Below are 25,560 nucleotides of genomic sequence, written 5' to 3' on the forward strand. Positions count from 1 at the left end.
TGATTTCAGGCAAAATCATTGCCCTTAAGTAACTTAATCTAGTAGAGATTTGAATTATTTGCTTTTAGCATATCAAATGTTGATGCTTGAAAAGAATTTTCTTAAGCAGTTTAAACATACCCTGTGATTTTATTTATATTGTTCATTTGCCTGGTAAACCTTTTCTTCATGGATAATATAATGTAAATTTCAGCCAACTCTAAATTAATAAATTTTGATTTTTGAAGTTTTAAACTACTTTAAAAGATGGTATTTCATGTAACCTTGCATCCTAAAAACAGCAAGAAATACCATTCTAGAATGAAAGTTAGTTTGTTCAAAGAGCTTTCGAAGGATTTTTTTAACTTATTAGCAAGTTTTGCATTATGCTTCCTTGTAGTTATTGTTTTTTTCTGCTTTCTTAGTGTCTAATTCAATGCCCAGTGTCTAGTAGATGCTCAATAAATATATTTTAAGATGAATGTAACTTCATCGTTTGATTCTTTTGATACTTGCTACCTCAAAGTGTTTGAAAACAAGCCTATACTAAGTATATATTTATTCACACCTTCATTTCTTTCACTTGATTTTATCAATTGCTTTCTTTAGATCAGAATCAAGCTTTGCGACTCTGTCTGGGTAGCACTAGTGTTGGAGGTCAATATGGAGCCATCTCTGCCCTCAGTATCAACAATGACTGCTCACGACTTCTCTGTGGCTTTGCTAAAGGACAGGTAAATAGGAACTCTGTTTTACCCATAAGACAATGTAAAATCAATTTAAAAAAATGTATTATCTCTAAATCAGTATCTCGAAGACTAAAACGTGTTATAAAGTGACATGTCTGTAGAGCTAACCTGAGTTTGCTTAGTCTGACTTTTGTCCAAATTTTTAAATATTGACTGAGCCAGAGTCTGTGATTTTTAATATCTTAATTCATATGTCCATGTAAGTACATAGGTTTTATAAACCAACCAGGCTGTTATACAAAATTTACTTTCTTACTGTAGTGAGGATAATTGTTGTTGATTTTTAAGTACACTATATTCCGCTTTGAGTATTCTTATTACTGTGTTCCTAGATAACTATTTTGGTATTTCTTTTTCTTCTGAAACTGGCAGTAAATTTTGTTTCTTCTCTTCTTCTGACATATTAATTGGTTTGGCAGTAAGCCTTTCTATAATTTTTACCAGTGCTAAAGAGATTGACTCATTAAAGAAATTTCTTTTACCTCTCAGTAAAACAACAAGATTTAAAATCTGAAGGGAAAAGTATGTTGGGCAGGATGAGGGGAGGATGAAGATGAAATAAAGGCCCCATGCTTTAGTGGATCTGCAACCTTTAGTTATGTTTTAACTTTATAGTTCTTTGTCTGCAATGTTTATAGACCAGGAATAGATTATTTCAGCCAAAAGCCAGGATACTTAAGTCCAAAAAAGAGCAATAAATTTGTTTTTAAAGCATTTAGTTGTCTTATAGATCACTATGTGGGATTTGGCCAGTGGAAAACTTCTAAGATCAATAACAGATGCTCATCCTCCAGGAACAGCAATATTGCATATTAAGGTAAAGTCCTTATTTTCTTTTTCTAATAATCTTTATTATTATGCCTTTGTATCCATTTTAAAGTAGATTTCTTTATAAACAGAATCCTTGAGAGTGAACTGTCTTTTATTTGACTGGCCCAACAAGATGTTTTCCCAAGTTAAAACCAGAGATGGGCTGGCATGGTAACATTCAGCTATAAGTTGTATTGAAGTCTAGTAGATATAGCAGGAAAGAGAGTAAATTGATGTGATCCTGGACGAAAGCCTGGCAGCAAAGACAGGCAGTACCCTACTGAAAACCCACGTGCAGATTTTAAAAGGTCTTTTTACTTTGTTTAGTCCGCCAGGATTTTATTGCTGAGGCGGTGTGCTCTGTCACACTTTGTTGGGAATTACCTGAAGTTCAAGGCACCAATTGTGAAAGAACCAAGCTTTACGTTATGTTTAGAAACAAATCTGTTGGTTTATTTTCTTTCAGGCCTCCAAAGGAAAAGCATCAAGATTTGAATCTTGGCTTTCTCCTTACATGCCTGAAAATAATAAACCAACTTAGGTAACAGATTTCATTTATAAATGCAATGCGAACCTTGGTTTTTGTATGCTGTCAAGCCCATGTTCAGAAGTATAAAATGTACAGGGCTATAACTAAGGAAGTCTAAAATCAGATCTTCTGGATTTTAACCATGTACACATTTGGTTACTTAGCTGTGCAGACCTCTCTTATCCATACACATTCTTTTTAAAGTCTGGTAGCATCTGGAGTCTATGTGTCTGCATCTCGGTTAGTTACATAAAAGTCTTTTGTGACAAAGCAGCATTGAAGCATTTAGTTACAATGAAAACAACCAAGACAAGTAAAAGTAGAGAGAATTCCTCCTCTTTCTGAACATCATGGCAGTTTATCTTGACCTCTTTTCATATGGCATGAGCCAACCTCTAGTATGTTGTAGTTGTTTGTGTTATGTCTTATCTCCTTTAATAGATTGAGATCTTTGAAACCAGGATCTATTTCTCTTTAATTTTTGTGTGTTACATGTAGTAGCACATTACAATAAACAGTGCTCAATAAATGTTTGGTTGGTTGTTTATAAAAGTCTAGTCCATTTGCAGAAAAATGCAAAATCTTTGGGAGAAGCAATAGGAAACAAGAGATAAAGGCAGAGAGAAAAAGGCAGAAGAATGCAGCTGACGTTAAAAGCAGACTAGTAGTGGACTTTGTGTTTCTTGGGAATGGTGATAAGTGCAGACACTGACTTTACTTCTGAGGTCTTCCATTGACAATGGCTACTTGTGCTTCAAACCTCTTACTCGTTGTTCTCCAGACTTAACCCTACACATCCCATCAGTAACAGTTTGGGCTTTAATTCATTTATATATACATATGTATGTGTGTGTGTGTATGTGTGTGTGTGTATATATATATATATATATATATATATATATATATATTTATTTATTTATTTAAAAATTATGTAAATATATTAGTGTACTATAAGTACATTATAAAACACATACACAAGAAGTAGAAAATTAATAAGTAAAATCATGAGTGCTATTATTTTCCCTACACTCCACTTTGGCAACTACTCAGCTAGGCCTTGAGAACAAAGGTGTAGGACTTCTTTACCCGTGTGTGGGGTTGAGGAAGAATAATTTCATAGTAGCCTCCTGTACCTCAACCATCCCTGAAGAGCACAAAGGCATGAGATTTAGGGTGGTTTTACAAACCTCTGTGGTTAGGGAGACTAGTCACTGTAAGTGATACAAATTAAGTTATTCAATTTTGTATCTTACAACACTCATATCTACCATACCGCATAAGCCCTTAGGGCCATCTGTCATTCTGAACATTATTTATTATTTGAGTTTTCCAGAATAGATAATAATAACTGAAGGTATACTCTGTCGAAGAAGATTGAGGGGGCAGCACGTTTTAGGAAGAGTTACATAAAAAGTTAAACTTTTACATGTAGTGGATTAACTCTTCAGTTATTGGAAAACATATTCCAATAAGTTTATTTCCCAAAGGTACAAAATATCTTTCACTGTGTCTTTATTCTTGAAAGCTAGGCAACTGCAAATGTATCCAGAGTATCCTATTTAGCTTAATAGCAAGTTAGAAAAAATTAATGTAAGAACCTAAGTAGAGAACCTTAGGGCTTTTATGAGTCATAGTTTGTATTTTTCTTTTATTCTGATGAAAGGTGGTTTTTGCTTTTTTTAAAGCCTCATTTTTTTAAAGATATTGAGCCATTTTTATTCCAAATATGGGTAAGTTTGTATGTTTAGAGTACTGAGGTAGATATAGTTTAGGTGATTTCAAATGCTATTAAATGTGTTTGTCTTAGATTTTATAATTTTTTCCCTTACCTTTTTAATACTTGATTAGTTGTCTGAAAATGTGTAAGAAAATAAATTCCTTCTCTGTTTAGTTTACAGATGATCCAACTCTTGCAGTTTGCAACGACAGCGGAGGCTCTGTTTTTGAATTGACATTTAAGTAAGAGACTAATGGACATTTGTAGACAAATGAAAAGATTAGCTCCAGTTTAATAACTTGAAGTTGAATATGAAGAGGTCTGGAAAACCCATGTGATTGGAAATAGCTTGTGGCTGTGTATTACACTTAACCTGGGGGGGCTTATAGAACATACAGAGCACCAGGCTGGGCCCCCGCCCCAATTCTATTGCAGTAGGTCCGAGATGGGATTCTAGACTCCTACTCCCCAGAGTGTTCATAAGCTCTGTCAATCTTGGGAACCATTATTCTGGAGTATCTCACTAATTTCCGTTTAGGCGCCAGGCCCAGTTGATTATAACCATAATGGCCAGGTGTAGAAAGGTTTTTATTGCCTTGGCATTGCCCTGTTTACTCTTTAAATAAGAGGAAAGACTATTTAGATACATGGAAGAACATTTACAAATCTGAGTTTAAAAAAAAGTAGAACAAAAAATTCAATGTGTATTATATTTCCATAAGTTCTTCAAAGTAAGGACTATGTTTCTTGTATTTCTCATACCTTCTAACAATGTTGAGCCCAAAGTAATTGCTTAAAAAATACTATTGATTTATTTAGCTAATGTTTATTGAGCATCTCCTATGTGTAGGCATTGTTCTAGACACCAGAGTTACAGCTATGAACCAGGCAAGGTTGCTACTCCAATAGAACTTACATTCTAGTTGGGTCGGGGGTGGGGAGGCACAATAAATCAATGCATAAATGAAATAACTGTAGATAGTTATGAGTACTGTGAAAAAAAAAAAAACAGGTCAGTGTGCTGGAGTGCATTTGAGTATAATTTAGTAAGGCTTCTCTCCGAAGGTGACATTTGAGCAAAGACCTGAATGACAATCTGGTCAACAAGTGGAAAGATCTAGGAGAAGTGTTCCAGGCAGAGGGACGTTCAAGCACAGAGCCTTTGAGGTGGGCACAGCATGGCATGCTGGAGCAGTGGAGGGAAAGCAGGTGTGGCTGGAGGAGGCGTTTGTCAGGAGCAACAATAGTGGGAGAGGAGTGAAGGCAGGAGCCAGATCATATAGGACCTTTTAAACATGGTGAAGAGTGGATTTTATTTTATGTACAGTGGCAAGCCATTGGAGATTTTTTAGGAGAAGGGTGATAAATCTGACCCACACATTAAAAATGACATGCCGATGTCATGTGGAGTTTGGATTGTTGAGGGCAGGAGTAACAATTGTTGGATTGTTAGGAGGCTTTTGTAGTAGGCCATGCTAGGGCTATAGCGCCTTGGAGCATTGCTAAGTTGATCTGACATTTTTTGGTTACATTTTCAGGAGAGTGATGGGAGTGAGGACATGTGAATCTAGATGCCTGTTCAGTGGTTCCAAGGGTGAAGTTTGCTGTATTGAGCCTCTCCATTCTAAGCCCGAGTTGAAAGATCATCCCATCACACAGTTTTCCTTACTGGCCATGGCATCCTTAACAAAGGTAGGTATATTTAGAAGATGAAGCTCATAACTTTAGAGGCTTTGAACACCCAAAATTTGAAAATTGCAGGGTAAATATTAAAATGTATTTTTTCCCCTAAAGATACTGGTCATTGGATTGAAGCCATCCTTGAAAGTGTGGATGACTTTTCCTTATGGACGGGTAAGTAAGCCTCTCCGTCTTATTGGTAAAAAGACCGTGTCAGGAGATTGGGGAGAATGACTTGCAAGTGGCACATTCTGTGAGGTTGTCAGAAAACTAGGTAGAATGGAAATCAGTGCTGCAAAGGTCACTGTCTGATTACCTTGATGTGACCAAAGCAGCATAAGCTGGTGACTACAGCAGTAACCTGGGGATCACAAGATCTGTACTTTTCTACCTTTATTCTGTTAAGTTTTTCTCTCATGAACAGCTGCTGCTTTGATAATGAACTGCTGATAGAGAACACCCCACCGTAATACCCAGCATGAATTGCTGCTGCATACTCTTTCCTTGGCTTCTTCTGCCTCTGATATTTTACTTTGGAGGATGATGATACTCAGAACGTATTACGCACACCTCAATTTCCCTTTTCTTTTTCCTGATTGGTTGTTTTCTTCCTGTGTGTATATGAGGAGAGGCATTGATGGGATGGGATGGGAAGGAGAATGATGATGCAGAACGAAGACTGGTTCAGAAAGTAGCCGCTGTAATGAGGGAGCTCACTCTTCTGTTTTCTTGTTGGTGCTCGGTGTATCTTTGGACCCCAGGGGAAGCAGGTCTGCCCTTTCAGCTGGCAAAGCTGGCTTATATTGCCATTAACAGTTCTTAGGTGAGCTTCATTGGCTAATTGAGATTTATCATGGTAGTATGTGTTTACATCTTTTTGTATGTTTTTATTGGTGTTTTTTCCCAGCATTTTATTATGAACATTTTCAAACAAATAGAGAAGTTGAAAGAATTTTACATTGAACATCTATATACTTACCATTGTAAAACTCTACCATTAGCATTTTATTGTATTTTATTATATACCTGTTGGTGCACCCATCAAATTATGTTTTTTTAAAATGTATTTCCAAGTAAATTACAGAAATTAGTACTCTTTTTTCCTAAATAATCAACATGCTTATGATTAAGTACATTTCAGTATTTGTTGAAGTTTTTCCTTTGGTGTAACAATTTACATACAACAGATGTACAGATCTTGAGTGTACATTTGCTGAACTTTGACAAGATGTATGTACTTTTGTAATCCAAACCTCTGTCAAGATGTGGAACATTACCATCCACACAGAAAGTTCCCTCATGACACTTCCCAGTCAGTCTCTGCTCCTTTGGAATTGGTTGATTGATTGATTGATTGGCTGCATTGGGTCTTTGTTGCTGCGTGCCGGCTTTTCTCTAGTTGCGGTGAGCGGGGGCTACTCTTCATTGTGGTGCATGTGCTTCTCGTTGCAGTGGCTTCTCTTGTTGCGGGGCATGGGCTCTATAGACGCGCGGGCTTCAGTAGTTGTGGCACATGGGCTTCAGTAGTTGTGGCTCGTGGGCTCTAGAGCACAGGCTCAGTAGTTGTGGCGCACAGGCTTAGTTGCTCCGCGGCATGTGGGATTTTCCCGGACCAGGGCTTGAACCAGTGTCCCCTGCATTGGCAGGCGGATTCTTAACCACTGCGCCACCATGGGAAGTCCCTCCTTTAGGAATTTTAATAAGAAATTAGGAGAAGTTTTATCAAGGAACACCAGTCAGATGCTGTTGTAAACCAGAGTTTTCCCTTTGTTTTTCTGTGTGTTAACAGTGATGACTTTTTTTCCCCTTCTCCTCACTTAGATGGATCCTTCCAGTGTTCCATTGCTGGCCTGGCACTTCGTGGCAGTGCATAATTATGTGAATCCCATGCTTGCCTTCTGCAGAGGAGATGTTGTTCATTTTCTACTGGTAAGTCCTAATATGATGCTAGATCTGTGGTAAAGTCCTTTATCATAAGATTATTTTTTTAATTCACCAGTAATTTAATATTGTGTCAAAGAAATATGCTATCATAATTCTTTGGAGAGAGAGTGACCTATTTAATGTTTATTGGAGGCTTTAGTGGTTAACATGGAAAACAGATGATCACCCTCAGCTCCATGCCTCTTCATGGTATATTTCTCAGTTCCATCTCCTTTGACTAATAAATAATTGATGGTTTATGTGTATGTATAAATATATAGATGTACATAGGTCTGTATTAATGGCTTACCTATCTACATATAGTGTATTTATTAGACATCAAGTTATCATTGAGCACATACTATGTTATCTACACTGTAATGGACACAAGGCAATTGAAAGAAGTATAAAATTAACCTCCTTCTTTCACATAGGTTAAGATATGTTTTGAAAGGCAAAACCAGTATGTTCATTACTACTAGTGAGAACAGTTTAAGGATTCAAGTATGTGATGAGAATTTAAAAATTGATATAAGTTCAGAGTATGAAGAGATTTGTATAGACTAAAGAGGCTGTGGAAGACTTTATGAAGGATATAAGGCAGATACTAGGGACTTCCCTGGTGGCGCAGTGGTTAAGAATCCGCCAACCAATGCAGGGGACACGGGTTCGAGCCCTGGTCCAGGAAGATCCCACATGCCGCAGAGCAACTAAGCCCCTGTGCCACAACTACTGAGTCTTTGCTCTAGAGCCTACAAGCCACAACTACTGAGCCTGCGTGCTACAACTACTGAAGCCCGTGCACCTAGAGCCCATGCTCCACAACAAAGACAAGCCACCGCAATGAGAAGCCCGCGCACTGCAATGAAGAGTAGCCCCAGCTCGCCGCAACTAGAGAAAGCCTGTGTGCAGCAATGAAGACCCAACACAGCCAAAAATAAATAAATAAATGAATTTATAAAAAAAACAAAAAACAAATAAAGGCAAATACTGTAGGAGGGGTGAATATGCATATTGGGGAAAATAAGATGAACTGAAGTTATAGAGGTAAGAATGTGCCTGTGGAATCTCTTCTTGGGTTTCCTAGCTCAGTGAAGCAAGTACACCACTATCCACCTAGCTTCTCCAGCCAGAAATCTAGGAGTTGCCTTTCAGTTACACTTCTCCCTTTATTTCTACTCTATCACACATCTATTGACTCTGAGTATACTTCCTCTTTGTCTCCCCCATTGCTGCTTCCCACTGACATCTCTAGCCTAGGCTCTGGAGTAGCTTCCTGACTAGTCTCTGGCCTCAGTGTCTTTTTTTTTTTTTTTTTAATTGAAGTGTAGTTGATTGACAGTGTTGAGTTAGTTTTTGGTATACAGCAAAGTGATTTGGTTTATATATATATATATATATATATATATATATATATATATATATATATACACACATACACACACACACACACACACACACACACACATACACACACATATATATTCTTTTTCAGATTATTTTCCATTATAGATTATTATGAGATACTGAATATAATTCCCTGTGCTGTGTGGTAGGACCTTGTTGTTTATTTTACATAGAGTAGTTTGTACCTGCTAATCTCAAACTCCTAATTTATCCCTCCCCCTCCTTTCCCCTTTGGTAACCATAAGTTTGTTTTCTATGTCTGTGAGCCTGTTTCTGTATTGAAAATAAGTTTATTTGTATCATTTTTTTAGATTCCACATATAAGCAATATCATATGGTATTTGTCTTTCTCTGACTCAGTACAATAATCTCTAGGTCCATCCATGTTGCTGCAAATAGCATTATTTCATTCTTTTTTGTGGCTGAATAGTATTCTGTTGTATGTGTGTGTGTGTGTGTGTGTGTGTGTGTGTATACATATATATTTATACACCACATTTTCTTTATCCATTCCTCTGTCAACGGACATTTAGGTTGCTTCCATGTCTTTGGCCTCGGTGTCTTTACATATGCCAACACCTCTGCCAGGAAAGCTGTGTGCTCTCTTCCACATTATACTGGCTCATGATTAGCATTGCCTTTCCTGACCTCCTGACCTCAGTTAGCATTTCCTGCTTCATAGACACCGATAAGACCTTTTTTGACAACATTCAGCATTTTTAAAATTACTTATCTAATATTTTTTTTCCTCACTAGACTGAAAGCTCTGTAAGTCTAAAACCAACTCTACTGCTCTATTCCAGCCACTAGGACAGTGCTTGTATGTAGAAAGTCCCTAATAAATATTTATAGAGTTAATGACAGGGAGAAACTTATTGTTGAGAATAAAGTTGAACATACGGCATGGATCTTGATTAGGGGTTGGCAGACTATGGCCTATGGGCCAGGTCTGGCGGGCTGCTTGTTTTTGTAAAGTTTTATTGAATACAGTCATGCCCATTCGGTTATGTATTATTTGTGGCTGCTTTTGCACTACTGTGGCAGAGTTGAGTAGTCGTGACAGAGACTGTATGCTCTGTAGAACCTAAAATACTTACTGTATGGCCTTTTACAGAAAAAGTTTGCCAACCTCTGATCTAGATTATATAATAATTGACCTAGATTGGTAATGGGGAGCCATCACATGTTCTTAGGTAATTAAAGTGATGTGATTAAAGTGACATTTTAGGAAGATCACTGTAGAAATAGTAAAAAGAACAGACTATAGGAGGTTGGAGGGAAAAGAAAGGTTATGCTCTTGTAATAAAGCAAGTGTGAGGTCTTTAGACAAGGATGGTTGGTTGCAGTGAGAGCTAGGGATGGCATTTTGAAGGAAAGACAAGGCTTCTCATCTTAGTGGATCCTGGGACCGAAGGACATAAACGAAACATTGCATTTCTGGCTTTGCATTTTAGAAGCATGAAATATTCAATGAGTTAGGGTCAGGGAAGAATTTAATGTGTTGGGTTGGAAGCGAAGGTGAGAGTCTCAAGTGTTGTATTGGGGAATGTCCTCTGGGAGGATAGGCAGTCCAGGTCTGGGGTGAAAATGAGAATTCCAGAATAGAGAAGGTAGTTGAAGCTGTGAAAATCAAAAGCGAAAGCATACATAACCTTGGTGGACACTCATGTAGGGGAAAGGAAATAGAAAAGACAGTAGGAAAGGAGGATCCTATAAAGGCATCTAGAGGTAGGAGGGGAAATAGACCAGTATGGCATCACAGAAGATGAAGAAGGAGAGGCTTCAGGACATTATCAATTCCAGGGTAATACCAATGCCAAAGAGAGATCAAGGAAGAAGACTGAAGATAAGGTCACCAGATATGCAAGAAGTAGTTCTTTAGAAACTTTTCAGAGGACTAATTATCAGTGGAATTGAGGTGGAAGCTAGATTATAGAGCCTTGTTAAAGAAATGAGTATCTAGAAGAACAGACTTACACAATCATAGTACAGCATTTGGTTACAAGAGGAAAAAGAATGGTTAACTTTCTGGAAGAAGTTAATGAAGGGAAGGTGTTTTGCTTTTGTTTTTTGAAGATGGAAAAGTCAGAAACCTGTTTGATAGCAAGAGGAAAAAGTTCCTTTGAAAGGAGTGACTGAGTATGTTAGCAGGGGAGGGGTAATATTAAACAGCAATGGAGGGAGTAGGATTTAGAGTATATACAGGTGAAGTGATTTTGTTTAGCAAGGACTTTAGCCAATCTTAGAGTAGTTAATGTTGGCATTGACCTTTTTGTTTACGAAACACTTTCAACATATGCAAGATATGGAACAATTTGGTGCTGTCTTATTTTCATTTTACAAATGAGGGAACTGAAAGAATAAGTGATTTACTCTTGGTGACTCAGCTGTAATAGTGGAACTTACTCTTAAACGCATAGCTGTAGATCTTACGCTCCTTTTTACCAGAGCATTCTTTCTTACAGGGGAGGTGACTTAGGAAGTGAAGATGGGAGTACACAAAGGGCTCACACTAAATGGTCTCAGTTGTTTGTTAAGATATCTGGTGAGGTCAACACTGCAAGTGTTGGGACTAGAAGGCAAAGAGGAATTGTGACTTAAAGGGAAAGGAAAACATCTAGAAGACTACTGTGGAGAGTATGCAAGAAAACCCAGGTTGAATTAAACGTCATGAATTTCAGGCAGGTCATTGTGGTGTGTTGTTCTTCTTCAGTGCTCTGTCACCTTGGAGCATAAGTGGAGAGAGCAAATTATAAGGATGATTGAAGATTATAGAGAGTATATATATGCATATATAAGTAAAATATTGACACTTGAGGTTCTTTTGGGAAATTTTGGGCTGTTTGAGCTATAATAGTATCATACTTCACCCAAAGAAGTCTAGTCTTGTCACTGCAGCAGTTTTTTTTCTTTTCATGAACTTTTGTTTTACTTTTTTACATTATGCCACCAATCCCATTTTATGCTTTAACTCTGGCTAAATAGTCATTGACGTGATGCAGTTAGGTTTTTCTGAATTATGACAGAGTGAATATTACATGCAGCATTTGCCTGTACAGACATACCCCAGGGATATTGTGGGTTCAGTTTCAGACCACTGCAATAAAGCAAATATTGCAATAAAGTGAGTCACATAAGTTGTTTGGTTTCCAAGTGCATGTAAAACTTATGTTTACACTATACTATAATCTTTTAAGTGTGCAATAGCATTATCTCTAAAAAAATCAATGTACATACCTTAATTTAAAAATACTTCATTGCTAAAAAATGCCAAAACAGTTACAATATTAACATCAAAGATCACTGATCACAGATTACTATAACAATACAATAATAATGAAAAAGTTTGAAGTATTGCAAGAATTACCAAAATGTGGCACAGAGACATGAAGTGAGCAAATGTTGTTGGAAAAATGGTGCTGATAGATTGATTGACACAGGGTTGCCACAAACCTTCAGTTTGTAAAACACACAATATCTGGAAGCACAATAAAGTGAAGTGCAATAAAACAAGGTATGCCTAAACTGACAACTAGACCACTGACCAGGTGTACTATGGATTTTGGTACAAATCATGATGTGAATGATTTTTTTCATTTGTATAGTTTCTTTAATTATCAATATTTTTGTTTTATGCATATTCTGGATGGAAATCATTTTCTTGGTGGATTGACTAGGTGAAACTTTAAAACGTCTCTCAAACAATAGCTGATATTTAGGTTGTTTTTATTTCATCATCAGGTTAAGAGAGACGAATCTGGAGCAATACATGTTACTAAGCAAAAGCATCTTCACCTATACTATGACCTCATCAACTTTACTGTGAGTATTACTGAAATGAAATATCCCCGTTCATTTTATGTAATTGTTTTGAGTCCATGTCGTATTAAGGCTACCAGGATTTCTGTCATAAATCATGACCTTTAGGATTATATAAAATGTGGACACAAGTGAAGTCCTGAGCTTCCCTGTGGTGCAGTGGTTAAGAATCCGCCTGCCAATGCAGGGTACATGGGTTTGAGCTCTGGTCCAGGAAGATCCCACATGCCGCGGAGTGACTAAGCCCCTGCGCCACAACTACTGAGCCTGTGCTCCGCAACAAGAGAAGCCACCGCAGTGAGAAGCCCGTGCACCGCAATAAAGAGTAGCCCCCACTCGCTGCAACTAGAGAAAGCCCGCCTGCAGCAATGAAGACCCAACGCAGCCAAAAATAAATAAATTTTTTAAAAAAGTTAAATCCTGCTTGTACTGAATAAAGTCTGAGGCTGGTGTGATGCCACATTATTTTTATTGCCTTTTAGCCTTATGTCCTGATTAGCTCAAAGGGGAGATCAGAATCATTTCTTTAGGATCATTGCCGGGCTTTCTTTGTTAACACAGTTTTGTACTTCTGAGTATGTCCTAATTGGTTCAGGAGTTCAGGAGCTATTCTTTATCTGTGGCTAAAAACTTTTCAGAGTTCTCTCTCTACTGTGCATCTCAGTCCTGAGCAACTTTTGGTTTAAAAAAAAGAGATTATTTCTTTTTGCATCAATTTTTATAATAGGTGATTTATTAATTTATTTGCACATTGCCTTTCAACCTCATGTAGAGACTTACTTGATTTAGCAATAATACTTTTTTTCATACACATTTCATGAAATAATTTTGTTCAACCTCTTCTCACGCGTATAAGACGTGAGTGTTTTTGTCATCACCAGAACCACTTGTTGAAAATCATCTAACACAGTTTTCTAGAATTCATCATCATTGCTTCCATTTAAGATGTTTGAGATACAGCACTTTAAAAAGCTGCATATGATTCTGTCCCTGGAAAAAATTTTCCCAACCACAGGTAGCCATTCTCCTAATAGTAGGACAGTTGGTGTTTTTCATTTGTCCTGTGGCTTATTCATGATGTGACCCCTAACTGCATTGCTTTGTAAATTACCTTTAAAACGCTTGTTTACAGTGTGTCAACACTTAAAATTGTGAGGATCTAATCCCAAGAATAATTGCTAATCCTGCTAACATTTTTTGTCATTCTTTCTCTTTTAACCAGGTGACCTTTGAAAACATCTAAAAACTAGCACTAAGTTTATACAGGGCTGAATAATGTGTCTTTCCTAAATGATACTTTGTTTCTCAAAGTAAAGTAATCAAGAGAGCACCTTACAAAAGCTCTTTGTAAATGATTTGAGTGTCAAACTCTGTTTCCTGAGGGACAGTTTATTTTTGGAAAACCAAACCCTTCCTGTGTAACACAGTGTTAAAGTATATATTCAACATAGTTAAAAGAAAATTGATCCATTTTCAACTTGATTGTTTTTGATATGATATTATGCAAATAATTTCTGATAACATGGGAAGAGTTCATATAAATAAACCAAAATGAATACCAGAGAGAGAAAGTACAGGGGAAGTACTTTGTTCTGGTTAATTTAGAATTCTAATTGAGCAGATTTTAAGACTTCATTTATTTCTTGGGAAGGGATTGAGATTTTTCAAAAAAATATTTTGGGGCTTCCCTCGTGGCGCAGTGGTTGAGAGTCCGCCTGTCGATGTAGGGGACACGGGTTCGTGCCCTGGTCCGGGAAGATCCCACGTGCCGCGGAGCGGCTGGGCCCGTGAGCCAAGGCCTCTGAGCCTGCGCGTCCGGAGCCTGTGCTCCGCAATGGGAGAGGCCGCAACAGTGAGAGGCCCGCGTACAGCAAAAAAAAAAAAAAAAAATTTTGAAAATAAGAAATCTTATATATAACCCAATAAATTTATCAAAATGGTATCCTTCAGAAGATTTTAACATTATTATTGTTATTACTTTTAATATTATAATAGTACTAATTAAAGAATATTCAGAATATATAGAGAAATAGAAAGAGCAAAGAACTCTGCCATAATTTGTAGGTATGTTTTGAAGGAAATATATATTTTAAATAGCTTGTATTTTTAAATATGAATTACTTAAATGGTAACAATCATTCTTTGACCAGATAGGTTTATGAGGTTTCATTTGCCCTTTTGTTTGATTAATGTCAAAACCACTAGAAATGCAAAGTTGGTCACTTTGCTTAAGTCATTGTGCCGATGCACCTTTCAAAAACATTGATAAAAAACAGTATATCCCATAATGTCTATTAGAGCTCTTAATTAGCCTCCTTTTACACTATGAGTCATTTTAACACCATCAAAACTCAATACTACGCTGTGCACCTGTTGTTCTCTGGGTTGTCACTGAGTAGTTCTTGCTGTGATTGTGGTGTCATCAAGTTATTAATTAAATGGATAAGGTCGTCAGTGTCATTTAAGTGAGTTGCCAAGCTTTTTTGCCCTGGGTGATGGTGTGGGATGGGCCTCACTTTTGTGTTGTTGTGTGCTTGAATTACAGTGGATAAACTCACGCACGATTGTGCTCTTGGACAGTGTAGAGAAGTTGCATGTGATTGATCGGCAGACTCAAGAGGAATTGGAAATGGTGGAGATCTCAGAAGTTCAGTTGGTCTATAATAGCAGCCATTTCAAATCTCTAGCCACTGGAGGAAACGTGAGCCAGGCACTGGTAAGGGTAATCCATTATCTTAGTATTGCTTTGATAAACTTGGTATTTTGTTGTTGTTTTGTTTTAGAAATAGGAATTCTGAGGAGTTATCTTTAAGTCTTGAGAGTTTTTTTTTTAAAAGCCACTAACTAGGTTGAAGTGGATGTGAGTGTGTTTGTAAGTATTCAGGAATGTGAACTAGAACAATAATTCCTGTTGTCTTCTACTTGGAAATGTGACTAATTTAATACCAAAGAATTTTAACTTTCATACTGAAATAATGAAATGAAATTGAAAGTTCATGAGAAAGAAATTGTAAAAGCAAGGTATTTTAGAAAGTTTATTATGTTGAGAACAAGCCTGATTGATCTAAGGAATAAATGACTAGAGAGACAGGTAGCCTATAAGGCTTTGGAAATATTTGGGTGATTAGTAAAGGCTGGAACAGGTATGGAGGCTGTAGCCATTAAAAGGCAAAGGTTGCTTCGAGAGAAAGAAAGATGATTCTGGAGGAATGGGAAATAGATGAAATGTAGGAGCCTGCAGAGAAGGAAGACACAAAAGTTATGATCTTAGTATTAATTTTACTATATTTTAAGCAATGACAATAATGGCCTTTAGCAGTTTACACAGGTAGTTTACAGTTAAATTACTTTGAATTGTGATCTCATGTTTCCTAAGCCAATAATCTTTAAGCAGGAAATTTAGACTTTTTGAGTCTTCTCTGGATAATTTCTTGAAAAAAGTAGTAATGAAGGTCATATATAATGAGTGTCTGCAGTATAATATCTAGCCATTGCTCAAATCTCCCTGAGATATTAGAGCATAAATATTTGTGAAAGGGTCTTCCATATATATTTTCAGAATTTAGAAACCAGGAAAATCCAGGAGAAGAAATGGTAATGCAATAGAATTCACTAAAGTAAGAGTAATTATTGTCCCACACTTAGATATTTTCTTTTGTTTGAGTGGTTATTAAAAATACTGATAGACTTTGAACTTGCACTTTCGGCCAAGATGGAATAATGGGGACTGGATTTACTCTCCTGTCTGGAAAAAAATCAGGAAAAAACCCCAAAAACAAAAAACAATAGTTTTCAAGATATTAGTGAACTTGAAGATAGAGCAATAGAATCTATCCAAAATGAAGTAGAGAGAAAAAATTTAAAAAACTCTAGTGTTAGTGACTGCAGTGAGACAGCACCACTTAGCCTAATAAATGTGTAGTTGAAATCTCTGAAGGGGAGGAGGGAAAAAAATTTAAAGAAATAATGGTCAAAAACTTTCCTAAGCTATAAACACAGAATTGCAAGAAGCTCAGTGAACCCAAGCACAAGTGAAATAAACATAGATTGATCCAAATGAATTGGAAAGAGGAAAATATTAAAGCAGGCAGAGTAAAAAGACACATTAAATGCAGAGGAGCAACAAAAAGTGTGAGAGCAGATTTCTCATCAGAAACAAACTGCAGCAATCTCCAAAGAAGATATACAAATGGCCAATAAGCAGATGACAAGATGCTCAACATCATTAATCATTAGGGAAACGCAAGTCAAAATCACAGTGAGATATCATTTCATGCCCACTAGGATGGCTATAATCAAAAAGACAGACAATAACAAATGTTGATTAGGATGCAGAAATATCGGAACTCTCGTACTTTGCTTGTGGGTTATGGTGCAGCCACTGTGGAAAACATTTTGGCAGTTCCTCAAAATATTAAACATAAAGATTCCATATGACTGAGCGATTCTACTCCTAGGTAGCTACTCAAGTGAAACGAAAACATATCTCTGCATAAACACTTGTACACAAATGTTCATAGCAACGTTATTCTTAATAGCTAAAAAGTCAAAACAGTCAAAATGTCCACTAGCTGATAGATAAACAAAATGTGGCATATCTGCGTAATAGAATGCTATTCCTCAATAAAAAAGGTGAACTGTTGACACATGCTACAACATGGATGAACCTCAGAAATACTGTGTTAAGTGAAAGAAGCCATATGGAAAGACCGTATACTCTTTGATTATATTTATATGAAATGTCCAGAAAAGGCAGGTTTAGAGAGCCAGATGTGGATTAGTGGGACTGGGACCGGGAGTAGGAATGAGGGTTGACTGAAAATAGGTAAAAGGTATCTCTGTGGAGCGATGGAAATGTTCTAAAACTGGATTTTGGTGATGCTCGAACAACTGTAAATTTACTAAAAATTATTGTATACTTAATGAGTGAATTTTATGGTATGTAAATTATACCTTAATATTGTCATTTAACGAAAGCAGTTGACTGTTTAAAACAAAAGGAATGTTTATGATATGTAGAAGTAATAGTGTGACGAAAATAGTACGTAACAGCAGGGAGTGGGGGGAAGGAAGTATATTATTGTAAGGTTGTTAACATTATACATCAAATAGTACAATATTATGTAAATGTAGACTGACATTAGTTAAAGCTGCATATTGTAACCACTAGAGCAGAAAAAGAAGTATACCTTTATAAGTCACTGGTAGCAACAAAATGGAATGTTAAAAAATATTAAATTCAACAAAGCATAAAAAAAGAACAGGTAATACAAGTAGAAAACAATAAGATAATCGAAACCCAACTATATCAATAATTATAGGAAATGGAAGTAGTCTAAACATTTCAGTTAAAAGGCAAGGATTGTCAGACTGGATAAAAAAAGCAAGAACCAACTATATGCTGTCTACAAAAAGTTCATATTAAATACAAAGACACAGACAAGTTAAAAGTAAGGGGAAGGAAAAAGACATATCATGCAAACACTAATCATTAGAATGGCTATTTTAATATCAGATTAAGTAGATTTCAGAGTAGAGAATATTGTCAGAGATAAAGAGAAATTTCAAATTGATAAAAAAGTGTTAATTTGTCAAGAAGGCATAACAATCTTAAAGGTTTAAGCACCCAATAACAGACCTTCAAAATATATGAAACTAAAACTAACAGATCTAAAAGGAGAAACAGACAAGTCCACAATTAGAGTTTGGAAATTTCAAAACTCCTTTATCAGTAAGTAATAGAATTAGTAGACAAAACCATCAAGGGTATAGAAGGCAAAAAAATCATTGACCAACTTGACTTAACTGACATTTATAGAATATTCCACCCAACAAAAGCAAATTACAAACTTTTTCAAGTGCACATGGAGCATCCAATAGATTGTATGCTAGGCCGTAAAACAAACTACAGCAAATTGTTGAAGGAATCATCAGGGTAAATCTGGAGAAAACCCAAATATTTGGAAATTAAGTAACGCTTTTATAAATAACCTATGAGTCAAAGAAGAAATCTCAAAGGAAATTAGAATATATTTTGAACTAAACGAAAGTGAAAATACAGCATATCAAACAGCTATGGTCTCAAACAGCTCATACCGCTCAATATCAAAAAAACGAACAACCCAATCAAAAAATGGGCAGAAGATCTAAAAAGGCATTTCTCCAAAGAAGACATACAGATGGGCAATAGGCACATGAAAAGATGCTCAACGTTGCTAATTATTAGAGAAATGTAAATCAAAACTACAATGAGGTATCACCTCACACCAGTCAGAATGGCCATCATCAAAACCTCTACAAATAATAAATGCTGGAGAGGGTGTGAAGAAAAAGGAACCTTCCTGCGCTGTTTGTGGGAATGTAAATTGGCACAGCTACAGGATGGCGGTTCCTTAAAAAACTAAAAATAGAATTACCATATGATCCAATGATCCCACTCCGGGGCATATATCTGGACAAAACTATAATTCAAAAAGATGCATGCACACTAATGTTCATAGAAGCACTATTTATAATATCCAAGACATGGAAGCAACCTAAATGTCCATCGACAGATGAATGGATAAGGAAGATGTGGTATATACATGGAATATTACCCAGCCATAAAAAGAATGAAATACTGCAGCAACATGGATGGACCTAGAGATTATCATACTGACTGAAGTAAACCAGAGAAAGGCAGATATCATGATATCACTTGTATGTGGAATCTAAACAAATGATACAAATGAACTTATTTATAAGACAGACTCATAGACATACAAAACAAACTTATGGTTACCAAAGGGGAAAGAGGGGGACGGATAATTAGGAGTTTGGGATTAACATATAAACACTACCATATGTAAAATAGATAACCAACAAGGACCTACTGTATAGCACAAGGAACTATACTCAATATCTTTTAATAATCTATAAGGGAAAGGAATCTGAAAAAGAATATATATATATGTATAACTGAATCACTTTGCTGTAGACTTGAAACTAACGCAACATTGTAAATCAGCTGTATTTCAGAAAACAATTGTGGTCTATAATTAAATTAATTTTGAGGGTGTGGGACTTCCCTGGTGGCGCAGTGGTTAAGAATCCTCCTGCCAATGCAGGGGACACGGGTTCCATCCCTGGTCAGGGAAAATCCCACATGCCATGGAACAACTAAGCCTGTGTGCCCTAGAGCCCGTGTGCTGCAACCAGTGAAGCCTGTGCGCCTAGAGCCTGTACTTCACAACAAGAGAAGCCACTGCAATGAGAAGCCCGTGCGCCGCAACGAAGTGTAGACCCTGTTCGCCGCAAGTAGAGAAAGCCCACGCGCAGCAACGAAGACTCAACGCAGCCAAAAGTAAAATAAATAAATTAAAAAAAAAATTTGAGGGTAATTTATAACGTTAAATACATTAGAAAAAAAGATCTCAAATCAATTATCTAGGGTTCTATCTAAGGAAATAGAGAAGAGCAAATAAACTTGAAGTAGATAAAAGGAAGAAATAATAAAGATGAACATATATCAGTTAAGTAGGAAATGGACAAACAATAGAGAAAATCAAAGAAAATACATTTTGTTCTTTAAAAGATAAATAAAATTGATAAACCTCCAGTGAGACTAATCCAGAGAAAGAGAAGACGCAATTACTGATATCAGGAATGAGAGAGGTGCGGTTGCTATGGAGTCTAAAGATATTAAAAAGATAATATGAATAACTTTATGCCAATAAATTAAACAATTTTGGATGAAATGGAAAAATTCTTTGGAAGGCACAAATTACCAAAGCTGACTCAAGAAGTGAAAATCTAAGTGGTTGTACTTGTGTGGCTGTACATTAACTTGATTTCCTAAAAGAAAGTCCAGGCTCAGATAGCTTCACTAGTGAAGTCTATTATATTCAAGGAAAAAAATATCAATTTTACACAAAAATCTTTTTAAAAATAGAGAAAAAGAGAGCACGTAATTCTTTTTATGACACCAGCTTACCTCTGATAATAAAACCAACGACATTACAATAAAGAATGCTATAGACCAATGACCTCATGAGCAGAGAAGCAAAAATCCTTAAAATCGTAGCAGATAGAAACCAGCAATGTATAAAAAGAGTAATTATGGTCAAATGGTGTTTATCCAAGTCATGCCAGGCTGGTTTAACATTTAAAAGTCAATGTAGGGACTTCCCTGGTGGCGCAGTGGTTAAGAATCTGCCTGCCAATGCAGGAGACACGGGTTTGAGCCCTGGTCTGGGAAGATCTCACATGCCACAGAGCAACTAAGCCCATGTGCCACAACTACTGAGCCTGTGCTCTAGAGCTCGCAAGCCACAACTACTGAGCCCACGTGCCACAACTACTGAAGCCTGTGCGCCTAGAGCCAGTGCTGCAGAATGAGAGAAGCCACCGCAATGAGAGCCCGCACACTGCAATGAAGAGTCGCCCCCATTCACCGCAACTAGAGAAAGCTCGTGCACAGCAACAGAGATCCAATGCAGCCAAAAATAAATAATTTATTTTTAAAGTGTAATTCACTGATTTAGTTTATTGTAAAAGAAAGGTCATAATACCATCTCAAAAGATGTAGAAAAGCATTTCACAAAATTCTGTATCCCTGATAAAATTCTTAGCAAACTAGGAATAGAAGGGAACTTCTTCAGCCTGATAATAAAGAGCATCTACAAAAATCCTACCGCTAACGTCATACTTAAAATGGTACTACCAGAAAACCAAACCAAACAACAACCAAAAAAACCCTGATTCTGATCTAGAGGAAATACAGAAGCAGAGGAACATGTTAAAAGATTCCATGGGGATGCCATTAGCAAAATCCAGATAGTAGGAAACTATGGAATAAGTGTGCCAGCGTCTTCAACAAATAAACTTCAAGGAAAATAAAGGACCGTGAGAGATAGAGGCAAACTCTGTAGATTAAAAGAGACTTAAGAGATGCATCAGCCAGCTTCAGTGTGTGGCCTTTATTTGGGTCTTGATTTAAACAAATGAAATGTAGAAACAAAGAACAGAAACCTCAATAACATTTGACATTTATGAGACAATTTGAAATCCAGACACTGATCAGATATTTGACATGGAGGAATGATTGTTAATTTTTGAAAGCCTGTCAATGAAATTGTGTGGTTACGTTAGAAAGGATTTATTTATTGTGCATATTACTGAATTTTTGTAAATGAGATGTTCAAGATCTGAGATTTACTTCAGAATTTTTACTGTGTTATAGGGGAGTCAGTGGGAATATAGATGAAACAAGATTGGTGATGAAGTGATAATTAATGAAGCTGGTTACTGGCTACATTGGGTTCATTATTTTATTCTCTCTACCTTTGTATATATTTTTAAATTTTCATGATAAAAAGTTAAGAAAAATTACTAGTTATCAGTATTGACCACTTACATATTTTAGGAGATTTATAAATATTAATGTATTTAAGCCTCCCAGAAACTGCATGGTTTTCAAAGATGGAAAAATGTAATTGTCAGAAGTTTGAAACTTGTTTAAACTCTGTCACCTATTGGGTGACAGAGCCAGAATTTGCAACCAGATTTATCAGACAGGAGGTTTCGTTTCTATTTTGCTGGGCTGTGCTGACTTTCATATACTATGCTGCTTTATCTTCCTGTTTCCTCTTGTGTTTTTTGTTGATATTTATTTCAAAGAACTTGGAGGTACCATTTCAATTAGCCCTATTCTTTGCCAGAAGCAGTGACTACCTGTCATCCAGTAGTGGGCAGGTTGCAACAATTTTGCTTCAAATTTAGAAGTTGGCATGTTCTTCCCTTTACGCATTACTCTGAAAAATAAAGAGACCGTATATAAGCAGAGAATTACTTTTTGCACTTTGTCCTTCATGCCACTTCCACTGACAGACTGGCACTTGACTGACATTTTTTTCCCCCACTCACTTATGGGATGAAACCATGTTGTCTCTGTAATCCACATTCTTCAAAACTTGAGACTCCTAATGCACGTAATTTTTACCTTAAAATTTTTTTTTTTTAGGCTTTGGTTGGAGAGAAGGCTTGTTATCAATCCATCAGTAGCTATGGTGGTCAGATCTTTTATTTGGGGACAAAAGTAAGTACTTCCACTCTGTGACTTGGTGTGCATTTGTGTCAGGTTAGTAGGGGCTGAAGGAGGTTGCTGGTAAAGAGGGCAGTGCATTACAGAATGAATACTGATTAGCAGTAATCGAAAACTTTTAGGGGTTAGATGATTTTTAATTAATTTTTTTTAAGATTGCCCCGTTATTTCATTATAGGTTATTATAAGATGTTGAATATAATTCTCTGTGCTTTACAACTAATTAATTTATTTCCTCTACTTTTAGACATACTGTATTTTTACTTTTGTTTAGGTTCTGGTTTTCTTTGTTCAGAGGGATACTTTCATAATGTTCCTTCACATTTACGTTTTCATGACCAGGAAGATACCTTAGCATTAATATTTGACATGTAATTAAGATGTCCTTTAGCTTAGATCATCTTAGGGTATATTAAAACGCATTGAGACATTTGACTTAGAATAGGAAATTTTTGTATGTCAATTTGTTCCTGTGGGTTTTTTTTTTTAAACTTAACATGGAGGGCTTCCCTGGTGGCACAGTGGTTAAGAATCCGCCTGCCGATGCAGGGGACACAGGTTTGAGCCCTGGTGCAGGAAGATCCCACATGCCGCAGAGCAACTAAGCCCATGCGCCACAACTACTGAGCCTGCGCTCTAGAGCCCGTGAGCCACAGCTACTGAGCCTGCGTTCTAGAGCCTGTGCGCCGCAACAAGAGAAGCCACCACAATGAGAAGCCCACACACTGCAACGAAGAGTATCCCCTGCTCTCCATGACTAGAGAAAGCCCGTGCACAGCGACGAAGACCCAGTGCAGCCAAAAATAAATAAATTAATGAAAAAAAAACTTAGCACGGAGAAACATGTTGGGAGATTGGACTTTCCTTCTTCCTTGTCCGTGGAATTAACTCCCCTTCTTGGACTGTAGACTTACTGACCTTTAAATGTTTGATTTACTCTTTAACGTGGGCCCTTGAAGACCCTTTAGTAAATACTTTTAACTGTAGTATGAAATGTTTTTACTTAAAGAGATGTAAAATGAGATGTAGGACTGAGACAAATGTGTCTCTCAAACAAGTCTGTTAAAGATGATAATTTTAATTTCCATCTCTTTGTTTTCCAGTCTGTTTATGTGATGATGCTGAGGAGCTGGAGAGAGGTGAGTTCAAAGTAATTTTATATGGTAGCACTATTGAATTGAGAGCATCTTAACGTTTTTTGTTCTGACTTTGCAGAAAAAGAGTATTTGGATTTGTGCTTTTTAATTTCAGAAGTGTACATCAAAACCATTGTAACTATCTACTTGATTTGATAAAACTGACTATAACTAATGATAAGGTTTGGCTGCATATATCACAAAATTCAAAATACCAGTGGTGTAAAAGAACTCTCTCTCATGTAAAAGCAATCTGGAGGTAGGCAGTCTGTGGCTAGTGTGGCAACTCCGTGGTCTTTGGCATACTACCCTGTTGTGCCATCCTTGTGTGTGGATTCTAGTCTCAAGGTCATTTCATGTTCCAATATGACTGCTGGAGTTCCAGCTTTTAAATCCACATTCCAGGAAGGAGGAAAGAGAAGAGGAGGCTGGCCCTGGCCTTTTAAGGTGACATCCCAGAAAGGTCCAGATAGCACTTCCACTTATCATTGGCCAGAACTTAGTCACATGGCCCCAAGTGGCTACAAGGGAGTCTTAGAAATGTCCTTTAGCTGGTTTATTGCTGTCTCAAATAAACTTGGGATTTGTTACGAAAGAGGAGGGAGTGAATGGCTGTTGTGATAACTAGCTTTTTCTGCTACAGTGACATTCTAGCTGTTTCCTCTTTTCATATTTAGGCCTTGTGGCAGCTTATACTAGCCTATACAGTCACTGTACTGTCCAGTGCTTTAAGAAATTGTTTTTCTTGGAAATAAGATATTCACATGGTTATTGGAATAATTTTAGCTACTAAGCAGCAACTTCTGGAAAGATATTAGGTAGAATAGGAATTTTGACTGGTGATTGGTCAGGCAAAGGGGTCTGTCTTCTCTCATTTATTCATTTTAGAGAGTGGATCACCTCCTGAAACAAGACTGTCTTACAGAAGCCTTGGCTCTTGCATGGTCTTTCCATGAAGGAAAAGCAAAAGCAGTAGTGGGTAAGTTAACAGAACACCGGTGTAGTAGGTGTTGTTTTTCTGGAGCAGAGAAAATGAATAATACTGATCACTTACAGAACACTTTTGACTTAGTGTTCAAGTATTTTATAAGCAAGATGTTATCAGACCTTACAGACTTTCAGTGAAAAAGGTTAATGACGAATACAGGATATAGAATTTTAAATGTCACTTTTAAAATTCATTTCATAAGGAAAATTTATTATTAGAACAAAAGGGAAGTACATTGATAAGCTATCTGGTCCAATAGATGGGAGGTGTTCCTGTTATGGCATATTATCCAACATTTTGATACCTAAGGATTGTTATATCTGCTGTTAGCATAGGTTATCAGTAGAAGACCAGGGCAGTTTCACTCCTGAAGATACGGATTAACTTTGTATTTACGCTGGATTTTGCTTCTCTGCAGGATTATCAGGGGATGCCAGTAAGAGAAAGGCTGTTGTTACAGATCGGGTGAGTATTTTAATAGGGTCTTTACTGGGGTACAGTGCAGATTGCCTTTGGTATTTGCTAATAATCTTGGGCGTGATTAGGTAAATGACTACAGTTAAGAAGAGAGTGTATTAAGAAAACAAGTCAGATTGTAATTCCTTGGTGTTATCTTGAGTGCTTTTTAAATTCCTTCTTATCACCCTTTCTTTTTTCCCTTGCTCACTCTCATGAAAATTATAGATAGTAAAATAGCCAAAAGACAGCAGACAGTAGGAGGAGTAAAAAACCCAGGGATCTG

The 25,560-nt window shown here is 36.8% G+C and overlaps 1 protein-coding gene across 6 annotated transcripts in view; it reads left to right on the forward strand.

The window, feature by feature from the left end:
• VPS8 (VPS8 subunit of CORVET complex) overlaps positions 1–25,560 on the forward strand; it is a 315,789-nt gene that overhangs the window by 38,676 nt on the left and 251,553 nt on the right. For all 6 annotated transcript variants that reach the window (XM_079921327.1, XM_079921325.1, XM_079921329.1 and 3 more), the window contains 12 exons: positions 589–713; positions 1,459–1,545; positions 3,959–4,026; positions 5,323–5,476; positions 5,579–5,638; positions 7,286–7,393; positions 12,536–12,616; positions 15,159–15,329; positions 22,614–22,688; positions 23,798–23,833; positions 24,719–24,809; positions 25,237–25,283. In XM_079921327.1, the coding sequence (XP_079777453.1) occupies positions 589–713; positions 1,459–1,545; positions 3,959–4,026; positions 5,323–5,476; positions 5,579–5,638; positions 7,286–7,393; positions 12,536–12,616; positions 15,159–15,329; positions 22,614–22,688; positions 23,798–23,833; positions 24,719–24,809; positions 25,237–25,283 (1,103 nt within the window). The remainder of the gene's footprint in view (positions 1–588; positions 714–1,458; positions 1,546–3,958; positions 4,027–5,322; positions 5,477–5,578; positions 5,639–7,285; positions 7,394–12,535; positions 12,617–15,158; positions 15,330–22,613; positions 22,689–23,797; positions 23,834–24,718; positions 24,810–25,236; positions 25,284–25,560) is intronic.

This window comes from Stenella coeruleoalba (genome assembly GCF_951394435.1).
Source record: "Stenella coeruleoalba genome assembly, chromosome: 5".
Classification (NCBI taxonomy): domain Eukaryota; kingdom Metazoa; phylum Chordata; class Mammalia; order Artiodactyla; family Delphinidae; genus Stenella; species Stenella coeruleoalba.